Raw genomic sequence first — 17,006 nt, 5'->3', positions numbered from 1 at the left:
ACAGCTTGCACACAATCTGTATGAAATGAAAGCATAAAGCAATTAGCTCACATATACCGTTGTTAATTGTACTCAACGAACAGATCTTCTTCCGTCTGCATCTCTTGATACTTAATCATGGTGCTCGTGACTAGCATTGCATTTCACATCTACTCCAATTTAATGATATCTTTCGACCACTTAAAGGAAACATAAATAATAGCATAACTAAACTGGGAAAGACAGGTAAATGATAGACATTAATGAGCAATTAAATTCTTTAATTAGTGTATACCAAACACAGATCCAAGTGCTTCGTCCAGCGCTGTCAGTTGGCTGTATAGTGTACATGTATTACACTCGGAGATTTCGTGGAAAGAAGAATAGCAGCGTAGAATGAAATGGAGTAACAATCAACAGAATTAAGTCAGTTGCATCATTACTATAGACACGATGTGCACAGTCCACCATCATTACTACACGTACAATAAATACAGACATCAAAAACTACATTTGCCAATCGTAAGCTTGAGTAAATATGCAGTTTACTAATAGGATAAGAATGATTGTGTTAACCAAAACCGTGTTAACTTGTAAAGGTCTGATATGCAACATTGTATGTCTACATGGACTTTATCTTAACCAGTAAGAAATCATATTCCTACTCGAGAGGGAGAAATACGATAGCTACATTGTATTAGACACATCAAACTCCTTCTCAATACGAGATGTACAACCCTCTGGTTTGCAGACAGCCTCTTCTGACCATCCAAGATATGCCCAGCCTTATAATTCATTATGAATTTAACGAATATAACTACCTGTCCTACCTTTCAGTATTCAAGGGAAGACTACGAGGCTTTATGTGTGCACGATTCTTAGAGGCATAGTAGACCTGCAGCAGGAAAAGGGGAAACTTCACATAATGCAGGTATGAATTGCAAATACTATAGTGTAATGTGACATGAAAGAGCGGATAACACACTTCATTACTAGCCGTTACATAAATATACGCTAAGGAGACCACACGGACAACAAATCATGTAAATCGACAAAATGTCATTTACCTTTATAGTATTCAAATCGTCACCACAAATCGTCAAACTTTTACTCACAATTTCATGTGTAGCTGGGTGTTGTTTTTTTTTTTTCTAACGACGCTGGGGGTATAGTATGATGATTTGTTTGCCCCCTCGGCCTCTCTTCTCCTTCGAAATTTTAATTTGCTTCAAAGATTGGGGTTGTCATCTCTCCGCCGTTTTTCCAACAGACTACGCGGGTATGGCGCATAATAAAGTATCGTATAATGCGAAAGTAATGGCTATACGTGGGTAACATAATAAATGCAAAATAAATGTTTAAAAGAAGAAATAATCAGAAAAGCAGTTTAAACGTTGAGGTCTGAAAAAGTGTGCAGGCCTATGTCAATTCAATTCACTTTCATGTCATTGTGATTTTATTTCCATTCAACGGAAAGTTAATATATGTACAAAATACGAACCATGCATCAATTAATCATATATTGTTGAAATGTTGATTTACAAGCAATGTAGATCATGAGGTTTTTACACAATATATCGTCAGTTGAGAATGTGAAGGGCTTTAAGTTATCTCGAACACTATGGGTTTAGTGGCAACTGAACGCCCTTTCATTCTCACCTGACAGTATATGATCGAATGAATAGAAACAATGCATACTTTACACTGTAGACCAAAGTAATATCAATGAAAGTGATCTACTGAAATGCGTAACTTCTAAAACGTAGATCACTAGAAAAACAAAATGTCACAATCATATTACATATCCCAATTTTCCATTTACAGTTGGAGTATTTTACGACTTATGTGTTGCAGGTACATGAAAATCATGATAAAGTATAGTACTTTTTAAAGTATATAAGACATACATACTTAAGATGAAATAAATGCTATACTACAAAGATACTACTTAAGGAGCGGTATGTACAAAAATAGAATAGTGACCGAACAACAGTACACACACACACACACACACACACACACAGTTAAGGAAGATAGAAGGATCACAAAGACGTAACACAATGAAGGTCAAAGAGAAAATAGGAGAGCAGACGAAAAAGCAAAGGACTTTTGCGAACACGTCATTCCATGGACGGCCATGACTGGTGGAACTGCAAAGGTTATTACTTGAACAATTCAATTATTCAGTGCTGTAAGCCCCTATGGTATTCCCTGTCGTACCATTTTTGTCTAACCAGATTAAAGTTACATCTCTAGTTCCTGGTCCTGCATGTTCCATAAATATCGGTGACGAACACTACCCATATACCGGGCTAGCTAGATGACGGTGATAAGATTCTGCTCCCAGGAAAATATATCATACAGAAATCTAACCTAAACATTCAGAACGTCTTCTCTTCTACGTGCTTTTTCGTTCTGGACTCGTTACTTCTACAGCAGATAGGCATTTCACTCCCAGTGGTCTAGGTACTCTGGCTTCACTCTGAAATATAGTAGACAATACGCTAGACTCTCGAAACTCTTTCAATATCAATATTTCAAACTCTACTTGTACTTTTAAACGAGATTATTTAGGTTATCAGCAACGTATTCATTTTGGTCACGTATCAGCACACAAGATACCAGATACACGGCAACTCTTATCGACAACATATCTTCTAACATAATAAACAAAAATGTAAGAATGTTATATTTTGTTATGACATATGTGACCACTTTGACATTTACTATCACCATTTAATCAGAATAAATGCAACACACTTGTTGGACAAAGTCTCAGAGAGCGTACCCTTATGGAAACAACATAAATTCGTTAATTAGGCTTTACGATACTTCCCTGAGAAAGTATGGAAAGATGCATTTTTTTTATGAAAATAACGCAAAATGTTATGCCAATCAATTCGATAATGACCCCTTGTCAATCTGAAAATATTAAATCGAATAAGCAAAATTGGATTAAAAGGATATTTTGTGTTCAACATCAGCCCTCGATAAATTGCATAAAGCGAGCAATTATGAGCCAAAATAACCGCAGACTTAGGTGGGGTTTTTTTTTCATATGGTAAACTTTATATTGATACCAATCAACATCGGTAATATGGTAGTCACGTAGAACATTACTCAATGAAATTAAAACTTACAAAGATGATATTATTTTACGGATAATTGGTCATAGTCTCTTGAAAAAGATACGAGTAGGTAACAACAACACTCATCACTACCAATCAGCAAATCTCAAAGGTTTGTTACCCAAAGTTTTATTTCTCAAATACAAGAAATTAAATTACAGAATCAAACTCAAATTACTAGAAGTTCCTTTATACTTGGTTCTACAGAAAAATCCAAAATGTTACAACGTGGTTTATTTGTACGCAAAATACTTTATATTTTCTGTAAGAAATAAAAAGAAATCGTTACATTTTAGCCAATTTTGTCAATTTTTAAAGGGGATGGCTAGTAACTGATTAGTGGGAATCAGTGGGAATGCAGGGGGATGATTGTTCCAATCCTTGTGGGATTCAATTAAAGGACAAGTTCACCTTCATAGACATGAGGGTGGAGTGAATGCAGCAATATTAGTAGAACACATCAGTGAGAGTTTGAGCAAAATCGGACAATCCGTTGAAAAGTTATGAATTTTTGAAGTTTCTGCTCAGTCACGGCTGGATGAAAAGACTACTATAGCTTGTGATGTCACATGAGTACAACAATATAAAGAAAGAATAAAGAAAATTCAACATATTTCCATTTTTCTAGCATAACAAAAGAACACTCAACTTCTCTCTTTCAAAAGGCAGGGGGAATGATATTACCATTAACATACGTCAGTAGCAGGTCGAAGAAATGTGCACTTTATTCAAAAAGTAAAGTTTTGTGAAATTCTCTTTTTATTTTCCTTATATAGTTGTACGCATGTGACATCATACACTGTAGTAGTCTTCTCTTCCAGCAGTTACTGCGCAGATACTTAAAATATTCGTAACTTTTGAACGGATTGTCCAACTTTCCTCAAACTTTCACTGATGTGTTGTACTAATATTGCTGCATTCTCTCAACCCTTATGTATATGAAGGTGGACTTGTCCTTTAAGAGTACATTATATCTATTGTTGTATGAAAATTATTTGCTTCAGAATAGTCTCATATTCAAGTAATGTACAGTTTAATGTTTCCAGCTTAGCATGCCTGTACAGTGACGGGGCGATCGTTAACGGCCCGTTAATGTATATAATATGAATAATATATATATAATATCAAAAAAAAAACTCCCATTTTACCAATTATGTATGTACATAGGGTTGCCCTTGAAAAAGTCCTCATTTCTCACCCCGTATACTTGTTATCATGAAATTGTAACTACTGTCCAAAACCTGAAGAAAAAAAAAAACCTGAAACGAAATGAACGAGACGGGACGACGGAATAAGACAATTAGTGTTCATTTACTGAAACAAATTATTACATTGCAGTCCCTCACATGCTGTAGCTCATATCTTTAACACGTCGCTTTCAAAGGTGCATTTTGAAAGTTGATGCCATTCCCATTAAAATTCCTTATTGGTAAGAAATCACACACCTATATCTGTATTACAAACTATGTCTAAAATCATTGAGAAAATTATTGTATAAAAACGCTTAATCGCCTTTTGCTGATTAACAACCTATTAATAATTTACACATTTGGAATCAGAAGCGGGCATTCAACCGATCATGGAAATGGGTAAATGTGCAACAAACAATTGAGGCTTTTACTAAAGACAAAGCAGTTTAAATAATATGGACTTTAAATGTCTTAATATGTAACTCGACGACTCATCTACTCTGTTGTAGGTACCGCGGAAGAAGGAACAGATGTAGTAGTGATACCTGCGAAGCCATGGTAGTTCCAGTCTTGCCAACCCAATTGAAGCCCGATGTAGACGGAGAAAATGGTGAGTAACGTCTTCAAGTGAGTGCTACCCCGAGAGTTTCCGTAGCGCAGCGTGTCCAAGTATCGAATCAACGCGTCCCAGAAGAACTCGTTGCCCTGACGACGTTGCCTGGACAGTGCGAGTCGGAAGTGTGCCAGGAGGTAATTCAAGTCCGTGAAGCTGTGCAGAGCCGCTACCGGTAGGCAGAAGATCAAACCCTTTTCCGAAAGGATGAGCAGGTCGAGATTGATCGCCTTGCCGATGTCGGCTTCGGAGAGTGTGTCGCTGAGACACAGGTAGTTCCATGACACATGCAGGGCTATCCCCATGAGACAGAGGTTCGTACATACGAGCATCCAGCGGTGGACGGCGCGGTTGAAGAGGCGCAAGTCTCGGTAAGTTTCGAACATACGAGCCCGACACCAGTCGATGCTGCAGAATTAACAATCAAAGAATAGCCATGATAATTACAAACCTACGAAATAGAAGGATTTCCGGTGTTTAAGTTTTGCATAAAATGCTAACATTGCTTAAAGGACAAGTTCACATTCATTGGTATGTGGGTTGAGTGAATGCTGCAATATTAATAGAACACACCAGAGAGAGTTTGAGGAAAACCGGACAATTCGTTCAAAAGTTATGAATTTTTGAAGTTTCTGCACAGTCACGGCTGAATGAGAAGACTACTATAGCTTGTGATGTCACATGTGTACAACGATATAAAGAAAGTATAAAGAAAATTCAACATATTTCCACTTTTCTCGCATAACAAAAGAACACCTGACTTACCTCTTTCAGAAGGCAGGGGAAATATTATTGCCCTTTAACATACATCATTAACAAGTTGAAGAAATGTGCACTTTTTTCAAAAACTAAAGTTTTGAGAAATTCTCTTTTTATTTTCTTCATATCGTTGTACGCATGTGACATCATACACTGTAATAGTCTTCTCATCCAGTAGATACTTTAAAAAGTCATTATTTTGGAACAGATTGTCAGATTTTCCCCAAACTTTCACTGATGTGTTCTACTAATATTGTTGCATTTACTCACTCCACATGTATATGAAGGTGGACTTGTCCTGATATTGTTGTGGCTAATAATTCTACGTCGATGACTCCGTTTCGTTGTAAGCATGTTTACCTTGCTCGGAGTAGTGTAGGCCTTGGGCTGTTGATGCATGGTGGTTGTGGTGTGTGTTGGTATTCAATTCATTTTGTTTATAAAATTAAGGGATTTGATTCCAGCATCCCTAACAAGCTAACAAGCGGCAGAAAAGAATTTCAATAACAGTTGACGGGGGTGGGGGTGCACCGTTCTTTTATAGATCTCGAGAAGTTCGCACGGGCAACTCACTGATTTGGCAGTTTATGTGTCAGCCGGACGGGTATCGTAATAGGCCCTTGTGATGTATTATGTGAGCTTCCGAGCTTTTTTGTGAAATATGTTTTGTCTGAAATGTATTATCATATTATACTTTTTTTTTATTGTGTATTGAATTTGTAAGCCTTGTGTATTATTTTTTTTTATTTACTGTACTGTTGTATGTAACTTTGTATTTATTGTGTATTTTTATGCAGGGCTCCTTTGTAAATAATGTTTCTTTTAACTGAAAGGGCTACTCTGTGAAAATAAAACGGAAGAAATAAAGATAAATCAAAAATCAAATGTTTGATTTTGATACTATTCTAAATATAAAAAAAAAGGAAAACCGAATAATAATGACAATTTAGAGAATCTGAAACTAGGATGTGAACGCAGCAAACTTCGCTAGTAGAAATTCAATGAAAAGATGACGAAAATGGCCTGGAAAATATGTATCTGTGTGTTTGTGTAAACCAATATTGTTTATTTATATCGTCCTCTGGCTCACTAGATCCCTGTAACAGCATACGTTGCGGTACTCGGCCCAGAATTTCGTACGTTTACACTGCCTTGTCGAGCAGCGCCCGGCGAAGTTTCCTTTCGCATACATTACGTAGTGACCCTCTTCACACATGTAGGCATAGCATCTTTCTCTCTATATAGCACATCCGAGTGGCTTTAATTGGCCGGACATTCGGGTCCGCTTTCGTTAAGATCGACAAAAGACTCGTCTCGGGCCGGCCTCGCTTTTGGTACTCCATCTCGATTTTCGTGCGTTTACATCAAAAATCAATGTTTAAACGGGGTCTTAGTTTTCTTTAATTTTCTCACAAACCTAACAAATACATCTATTTCAATTCAGCAATTGTTCAGTGGGTCGGATTGACACCGATACGAATATCAATGTCGAAATGAGAAGACACGTTGCATTGTTTTCATCCCTCTTTTACAGTTATTTCATTTAAATGTACCTTCAAAACTATACGAATCACCTTGATATCTGGCTTAGTTGAAACTACTGTGGTTCCAATGTCTACAAACAGCAACATCCAATATTGTTTTTTGCATATAACTTAATGTTGTAATCCAGCTACATCCCAGAGATGTACATGACTTATACTGTACTCAGTGTTTTACGTGTCTTGTTTGTCATGTAGGACCAATGTAGGTAGTCACTGCAATTACCAGTCTTTGTTACGATGGATGAATGTGAGGTTGATTTCCAGCTCTTGCTCGAAAGACTTTCTCATTACAGATAGGAGACTGCAAAAGATGCCAAAATGGTACCACATAAAGATGGACGCAATGGACGCGAATGTATCCAACCCCTCACGGTGAGAGAGGATGATAAAGGTCACTTCGAATCCGATGTTGATAGCTATCCAGATGAGGAGGACAGCGAGCCAGCGTCGTGGTCCTCGCTCTTTGTTGACGGCTGCTGTACAGACGTACTGGAGTCGTCGGGTAACGTAATCCTGATGCAGTATAGGGTACCAGTCACTCTGCTTGACCCCGATCTTGTGGACATCAGTCGGGTATTGGCCGCCTATCAGGGGTCGAACAGTAAATTTGTAGACAGAATGGTATTCTACGTTTTGTGTATATATTTCATTCGGACTCTGCATTGTCTACATTAAAGCATTTAAACTGATGTGTACAAACTGTCTCTCCAAACTGAATAGGTCACAAAGACATAGCGTGCTGAAATCGAATCAGTCTGTAAGGGAAGAAAGCTACAATGTATTATACGGGTATTCGCGATATCATAGCACAATATTACCTGATAACTCACCTGGTATGTAACAATGGAAGAGCAGATAGCAGAGATAAGAGGAAGATTCTTTTTTCTTCGATGATATTCATACTATGCGTTATGATAATCTGAGACTGAGGTAATGGAATGGTTATTGTTTAAATTCAAAAGGAATGATAGATCCTATGTGCCTATATAACAATGTTCCTTCACATTTGTTATTCATCACTTACCCTTTGAGTATGAAACCAGGTGGGAATAGAAAACGATGAAGGTCGGTGAGGAGAGGGTGAGCCAGTAGGAAAAGAAAGAGATCATCTGTAGTACTTGATGCTTCTTTCCAAACATGCGAAAGAGTCCATGAACCGATACGATAATCGAAGCAATCACAAGGATTGAGACGAAAATGAAAGAAACAGCGCCACCAACGACTCGGTGCCTCGGGCCAAGATCTTGATAGAAGAGAAATAAGAGAACACGTAATTGTAACACCGTGTAATTTAATCATGCTCCTGTTTTCTGACCGTTGAGTGGCCTCTCTGAACTCGTTGCGCTGATCAAATCGACTTGAGGACTCATGAATGAGTGCCATTTACCTAGTCTTGTCGTCAGGATGCCGACGTGATAGTCATTACTCATGTGCACAAGATGTTCGACTTTTAGATGGATATGAAGGAGAATGATAACCTGTGAAAGAAGTAAAGGATTTTGTGTGTGTGTGTGTGTGTGTGTGTGTGTGTGGACGTTATATTACTGTAAGCTACACGTCAAAATAGCTTCTTGTCTACATAATACTATTATTAGGGTCAACGCGAATTGGGTAAACGATTTCAAGTAGCGTTGGTACATCATCGTTTTACGTGAGATTACCGACAATCTATAGTTAACAAATATGCTATGGCAGGTAGCAGCCAGAAAGGAGATGTCCCTTATTTATAGCTGACCTAGAATAATTCATTCAATTTCAATTATATATAATGTGTTCCAATGAAAGTAAAAACGTTAGAACAGGACAAGACAAGACAAAGCAAAACATAAAATGACAATAATACAGGATGTCTCGGAACATAGGGGATAAAAAACATACTCCTTACCTTAATAAATTTGGCTGTAATTATTGAGAAGAGCTTTTTTGTAACCAGATTTAAACGTATTCAAAGAGTTAGCATTACGAATTGCACAGGGGAGAGAATTCCACAGGGTAGGACCAATGTAAATGATAGATCTTTGATAAAAAGAAGTACGAGATAGAGGTAGGTGAAAATCATTGGCGGATCGCAATGGGTAAGTCAATGGGTAAGGCAATGGGTAAGTCATCATAATAATGAATACAAAAATCCATCATCTACTTCTAAACCAAAAGATCGAGAAGTTTGGCAGGGTGAGGGAAACATCCCTAGTTGGAGTGGGAAGTTTTGTGAGAAGTTTTGCGGAAAGTTTCGCGGGAAGTTTGCGGTCACAATGGAAAAACTTCGAGATCTTTAAGAACTTCAATCTTCTCGATCTTTTGTCAGTGTGACCGCGCCTAATATCGACTTTTTATGCAAGTTTCATTTCAATCCGTACACAACATTTTGAGTTATTTTGCAAACAGACAAACCAACGCCGATGATCGCTTAACCTCCTTCCTTGGCGGAGGTAATAAAAGAAATAAAAGAGAAAGAATCGGAATATTCAGAGGAGGTTCCATCAGAATATTGGCCAAAGCAGAAATGACCTATTGAAAAGTATATCTAAGTATTGGAAGAATTACATTTTTATCTTGTGCCCTTCCTTCTATTATTCAGGTGTAGTACTCTTTAATGACTGGCAGAGATAAGCTTCAACGGACTTAAAGGAGACCTCCGGATGACTTTCAAATTTTTGCATTTGAACAACTATAGATTAGTTACACTGAGGACAGAGTTTCAGAATTTATGATAATTGGGATTAAGAATAAAAATATTTTCAACATTTAGAACAAATTGCAATGAAAAGAATGATGACATGGCAAAGTCACCATAAGAATGTATGAATTGGGGCTCAAGGAAGCAGAACAAAAGAAGAAGGCATGCATAGATTATACACAGGTGAAGTCGCAAGGAATGGTATGGTATTGTAATTGAATTATACTGCTACATATTTGAAATATGTAGCCTCCTATGTCATCATCCCTGTTCAGTATAATTTGTTTTAGGTTTTTCAAAGTATTGTTTCTCTGCTCAAGAACCACAATAAATTCCACAAATCTGTACATGGAGTTGTCGATTTATGTACTACATGATTTGAAATTATGAAAATCGTGTGGAATGCCCCTTTAATGGGCTTAGCGATCAATAAGACACAATTATGTGATGATAATTAAGGTTTTACAGATAGCAAATTACTTCATGCGGTATAAACTTAAAAGTCATACGTGAAAATTACGAGGTCGAGAAAAATTTTGCTCATTTTTTTTCAGAAGTAACAATTCTTCATTTTTCAAAAGCATAAAGCAGGTTGACAACAGGAAACTTCTTAGAATTTCGGTTTCAGTCTGTTTCAGTCTGTTGCATCCGGACATTTGGAACATATTGTACCAGGAAAGATGAATTTTGGATATTAAATAGTATCAATTGCTTTCGGATGTTTGGACGGGAGAGATATAACCACCGTCATGTGTGCCATTTCATTTGGTTCTCTCGAATTTCTTCTTTTTTCACGCCATTGCCTTTTATTTTACTTACTTCTCATTAATGCTCATATCCTTTTTTATTCCTTTATTTCTCGGAGAGCTGCATTTTGCGATTGCTTGATTTGCGTGTGTATCTTTTTTTCAAGACTTTAATAATCACCGAAAATAGCGAATTATGTTGGTTATTTTAACAAGCTCGCCAATCCCATATGCATGTATGATTCTAAAATAGGTAAATAGTAGCGGTGTATATGTATAAATATATATATATATATATATATATATATATATATATAAACACAAATCTTTATCATTTCGGGCATGCACTGCGGGAAAAATCTACACCTTCCTTTTTAAAGAATAGGTATTACTTGAATGACACACCCACCTGTTGATTTTATCCTTTACCAAATGTACGAACAATCTCTCAATCCAAATGGTATATATAACTACGCGTATGTTTGCATGTATACCGACTTTATAATTACCTACTATACAAGTCTTTCTCTTAAATATGCTTCATGTAATCATACAGACGACTGATAAATTGCTCATAGAATTCGACCATTGTGGTAGCAGCAGTATTTTTCACACAAATCAATTTATATAAAAAAAAGTATTTTGAAATATTTTGAGTATCTTTTGCATTCCTGAAATAATTTTGCATTTCCTGTCATTGGAATAGGTGAAACTTGGTTACATCAGAATTCCCCAGATACATTTATCTATCTATATATATATATATATATATATATATATATATATTATATATATATATATATTAATTTACCTACTATAAGTTTATTACGGGCTGATCGTCAAGGAAGAAGATCCCACTTTACATGTCAATTCATTCAATTCATTTTTCACAAATATGGGATCGGAATTTCCTGCAAAATTAGTAATACTCATGTTTGTTTTACAGATTATCTCCCCGACCAAAATCGAGCGGTTTTTTGTTTTTAACCCAACAAATCCCAATGAAATTGTTAATATTACACCCTATCTCTTAATAACTCAAAATCTTACGGTTTTGAAAAAAAAAAATAAGTACGACGCTCCTTACAGATTTAATTTCCATTAATCTACTCGCAGAATTTTTAACTTGTATATTAATTTGTTGATCCTTCCCAATTACAAGGTGTGTTTTTTCAGATTTGTTCAAAACAGATAAAGTTAGTCCCTTTTTTAAAATGATCCCTTTGAAATTAGCAATTATATTCCTTTTTCTTACTTCCTAGTATATCAAAAAAAATGTTTACAATAGATTTCTCAAATTCGATTCTGAGCAAATTAATATTGTTTCAGGAAGAATTATTATATTGTTTTAGCATAACTTCAAATTTTTAAGAAGATTACGAGTAATATTGCTAACTATGAAGAACGTGTAGGTATATTCTGTGATTTGAGTAGTGTATTTGATACTCTCCACGACGCTATTTTACTCTCCAAACTCAATCATTATGGTATTCAGGGTCAATCATTTCTGTGGTTCAAAGATCATTTAACCAACAGAAGACAATATGTTACTTTCAGTGGGTTGGATTCCGATCCTCTTCTAATCAAATGCGGTGTTCCACAAGGCTCGATCTTGGGCAGACTATTATTTCTTCTCTATGTCAATGGTATTATCATTAATACACTCCCCCTTCTTTTTTGTTTTATTTTATGAAACTGCTACATGTATATTTTATTCTAATAAAGACCTCAAGTCTTTGAATAATACTTTACACTTTGAAATCAGTAAAGGATCAAGTAGGTTAGAGTTTATCTTTGAGGATAAAAAGACAATTTCATGCATTTTAAACTTAACTTTAATAAATGAATTTATTTATGATAAAGACACGCTAATATTTATTAGGATTGTTGATATATCTTTACAAAAGAAAATAAATTCTACCTTTTGGGGAGTATAGTTATATAGATGACAATATGACTTGTAACGAGCATTCGCACCACACTATAATGTGTGTTAAGTTGTATTTCTGAAAACATTGGGATCATTTCCAAGCTGAAGTTTCTTCTCCCTCATTCAACTGTATTTTCTTAATATAGTTCCCTAATTCTTCCATATATAAGTTATTTCAATATTGCATGGGCAAAGTGTGGTTCTTCAGAAATCAATTCTCTTTAAATCTTTAAATTACCAAAGAAAGTTATACGTATTTGTAGTGGATCACATTTTTGTAAATAAATAATATTTATATAAATGATTGTTTATTTCATGAACTTAAAACATTACAAATTTCTTTGAACTTTATTCAAGTAGCAGACATTATGTTCAAGTACATGTAATTCATGATCAACTTCTATCATCCTTTAGTAACATGTTTAGGTTCAACACTTCTGTTCATTTGTATGCCCTACTTGGATATGTGGAAATTTCCATCCTACCATTCCCAAATTATTAGTGACTCACAAATATATCAGACACTCGGTTCCGGACACTTGGAATAATCTTCCCAAGACATTATAAAGTTTTGTTCACTACTAGGTGTTACAAAAAACATTTCCCACTTTTGATGCTTAATAGCTCAAAAACTATATATCAGATAAAACTGTCATTGATATGAGTAATAGCTGAATAGTGTACAATTTAGTTGGAAGTGATTTGAATATGAAAACCTATATCACTTTCATGAAATCCATGATTAATTTCAGAGTAAGGTTCTAGATTTTGGTCAGATTTTAACCCTCTGTACAAAAACCTGAACCTTACACAGAAACTAATGATGTGTATGTGAGTGTGTACTTACAATGACCCTGAACAATGGACCTGAATACCACCTGTTCAGAGCTCTGCTCAAAGGCACATGAATGCTTTATCAATTATTTATGCCCTGGGCACTGCAAGACCCCGTTTACAGCGCGGGGCCGGGCTCGGCCGCGGCTCGGTCGCGGCCGAGCCCGACCTCGATTGCGCGGCCGAGCCTCGCAATTTTGTCCGTTTACACTGCTGGGCTCGGCCGCGCTTTTAATTCAAACCTTTCAATATTTTGTCGTAGTGGCGCTCTGCTTGTAAACAAACGCAATTTGGTATAGCCTGGTTTTCAGACCCTTTGCCAACTGGATTCCGTGGCGACGAAGACGCCGTTCGGGCAAAGGCCTTTGCCGAAGGAAAAATCCTTTGCAGGGCAAAACCACCTTAAACTATACTAGTTTTCCACGTTGAGGGGGTTAATATCGTGAATAGCGAATAGTACGGGCAGAGGGTCTGGAAGCCAGACTAAAATTGGCCGCGCATTTGGCCCAGTTTGCGTTTACACCAAGAAGAGGCCGGGCTCGGCCGCGGCTCGGCCGCGGCCGAGACCACCTCCAGAGCGTGGCCAAATGCGAGGCCAATTTTGGCCTCGCATTTGGCCTTTTGCGCGTTTACACTGAAGCGGGGCTGGGCTCGGCCGCGGCTCGGCCGCGGCCGAGCCTCGCACTGTAAACGGGGTCTAGGTCTGAATTCCTAGCAAAGGGTGAAATGCATGCACATGAAAAAAAAGTAAGCACATGATGTTTCCATGTGCTTGCATACACCATATTTCAGAATGAATAAAGACTAGCCGTGATAGTGGAATTCCTCGTGAATAATTATAGTGCATTCAAATCTTGGTCATTGTCCAGGACCATTGTCTGGGTGTCAACTACACACTCCCATACACACCAATTGACGTCTGTGCAAAGTTAAAGTTTTGTACAGAGGGTCGAAAATAGAGCAAAATCTGAAACCTAACTGAAAAATTAATGTTTCATTTAGTGAAACTGAATTATGCTGTCATTTTGAAATTGCCTTCAACAAAACTGTACACTATCAGCAATTGCTCATATCAATGTCAGTGTTATCCGATATATAGTTTTTGAACTATTAAGGATCAAAAGTGGGAAATGTTTTTTGTAACACCTAATATTTACTCCTTAAAATTTACACTTGAAAACGTTTTTTTATACAACCATAATGCTCCCACTCATTGAGTCAAGATAATAATAAATGTACTACACGTTTATGATCTTTATTTTTCATAATTCAAATGCATTCTGCACTCACACCTACAACTGCACTCACCCACCTGATGACCCAATTTTCCCCAAGAGAGGTGTGTCACCGGATAGTATTTTTTTGAGGCCCCACTCATCTCAAGCTCAATCACTAACAATGATGGTCTTCTGCATTCAATCATCTCTGATATTTAATGGTAAAATACTATGTAGCTTATTTACATGTTTTGCATATGTTTGCTGCACAATATTTTGCTTATGTCATGTATGTCTATTTGTGTAATGTTATGCTATTACTTGAAATTATTGCCCTTGTTATTCTTTGTCTTTGTGTCTTTGCATTTTTATTCAATTGGTATTTGATTGAACAATATGTTGAATGCGGAAATAGATAAAGTCAAATAAAAATAATCAATCAACCAATCTTAGTTGTTTCTCCTCCAATTGTTTACTTTCCCCAATACTTGACCACAAAAATGGACTTTGAATTTGTTGATGTTGTTGCTGCTGCAATTGCTATCGACAAGTGAGGAAGCAGTCTGATACCTGTAAACATGGGGCCGATGGCCTTACTATTCATCCGATAATTAAAGGTCTTTTTTTGTGAACGTCAGCGCTAAAACCGACAGACTGAAACCAAGGGGCTAGATATAAAGATTTGAGATTCCCTTTTTTGGTCAACTGAGTTATAACAGTTCGTCATCGAAGCACTTGGGAATAATGTTTACTGAACTGAGCTTACAAATGATTACCTTCATTTTCTGCTGATCTGATTGGCCGAGCGTCCCCATCCCAGACCAGACTCTCGCACACACCACAGCTTGCTTCAGATGCTGAGGGTTGACGACGGGTTGCATACCCGCTGTCCAGTAACATGGGATTGTGCCCGACGTCCGTTTCCTGTTCGTAATTGATGTTGGTGGAAATGTCATTATCGGTATAACCCTTGCTTCCCAACAACGCATCAGTCCGGTGTCGGCTGCTCCGGCCCTTGTCTACAGCAGCGTCTGTGCGCGTAGTTGATATGTTGGGCTCACACGGACACAACCTGTTAGCCACATCTTTGATTTCCTTCGTCTTCGGCATATCCGAATCTGTTAAATCGCAGAATGTATCCACAGGAAGCAGGACCTCTCTGAGTCCATTGTCATCATCATCTCCGTCGTCATGGTAGAACGCGCAACACGTTTCCCTCGATATGGGGATGGGATAGTCCATAACTGGGTAGCTGTTGACATCGTCGCTGTAGCAACCGGTCTGGTTAGGGCATGTTGCCCTTGTGGGGATCGAATCGTTGTCTCTTGCGTCAGGGAATTTTTCTTCCCTCAGACATCGATCGCAACGAGGCTTGCTGTTAATCTTCTGTCCTTGATAAATGGCAACGAGTTGAAAATTCCACTCCATCAAATGAGACCATCTCGTAACCTCACTCATTTTGACTTCCAAATTTTTCTTAGTCTCAGTTCTTGATGATCCAAATTGATTACGATGCTAACCGATGATGTGATATTGAAAATTCTACTCCTTCCACTGGGAGGTTAGGAGACTGTATCAGATTAAGACTCTTAAGAACCTCATGCTTTCTTCAGGAATAAACCAAGCTATGCTAATTATGACAAGTGCCCGAAATGAACAATACATTTACTTCCTCTTCAGCGGCTGTACTTTAAAAATGAATATCATGTTCTCGCTTTCTATTTGCCATAGGAATATATTTTCGCAATTATTCCCCCATTGATAACTAGAGTGCAGACCGCACACAATTCATTTTCTTCTTTATAGCGTGGATCAGTTTCGATCGCAGCTGTTGTCCAGTAACCATATTCCATTTTGCGGGACATCTATTGATATGATAAATGGAAAAAGAGAAAGAGAGGGAGAGAATGAGAGAGCGGGTGCGTTATGTGATAGTGCGTGGGTGGGGTGCAGGCTGAGGTCTTTCATGATACTGTAAGCCTATACATAGGCCTACGTGTCAAACCATCGCCACACAGAATGTTGCATCTGGAAGTGCCCGTCCTTCTCTTAAACCTATGTGATTTCGTCTCTTCTCAAAAGACTCTAGTTGAATGTATTTAAAGGGATTTTGTTTTTAGTTTGATGTTGTTGGTGGTGGTGTTGGTGTTATTGAGTTGTTATTCTTGTTCTTGTTATGAAGTTATGACGTTACTTTGTGAAGGAGGTTTGAAGTTCTCATAACAGACATAAACTAGAAATGTCGTTATGGTGACTGGTTTGCCTCCGCCATAATGCATGGTTCTCTTAATAGGTATGTAGTCCAATGTCTTGGCAATGTGTGATGACAGTTTCACATAATTGGCAAAATACTGAAATGGTTGGTTTGTCATCAATGTGTTGGATGTTC

General features: G+C 37.3%; 1 protein-coding gene across 1 annotated transcript; it reads right to left on the bottom strand.

The window, feature by feature from the left end:
• Window positions 1-4,792: 4,792 nt before the first annotated feature.
• On the bottom strand, window positions 4,793-16,075 carry LOC140239966 (uncharacterized). The gene is made up of 4 exons (XM_072319779.1): window positions 15,394-16,075; window positions 8,238-8,456; window positions 7,437-7,797; window positions 4,793-5,318 (listed from the first exon to the last, which is right to left on the bottom strand). Exons 1-4 carry the CDS (start codon window positions 16,073-16,075, stop codon window positions 4,793-4,795), a joined length of 1,788 nt encoding a protein of 595 aa, XP_072175880.1.
• Between the last annotated feature and the right edge of the window lie 931 nt (window positions 16,076-17,006).

Source organism: Diadema setosum, chromosome 16 (genome assembly GCF_964275005.1).
Source record: "Diadema setosum chromosome 16, eeDiaSeto1, whole genome shotgun sequence".
Lineage (NCBI taxonomy): Eukaryota > Metazoa > Echinodermata > Echinoidea > Diadematoida > Diadematidae > Diadema > Diadema setosum.
The sequence above is the reverse complement of the archived record's forward strand: the minus strand, read 5'-3'. Positions and strand labels throughout refer to the sequence as shown.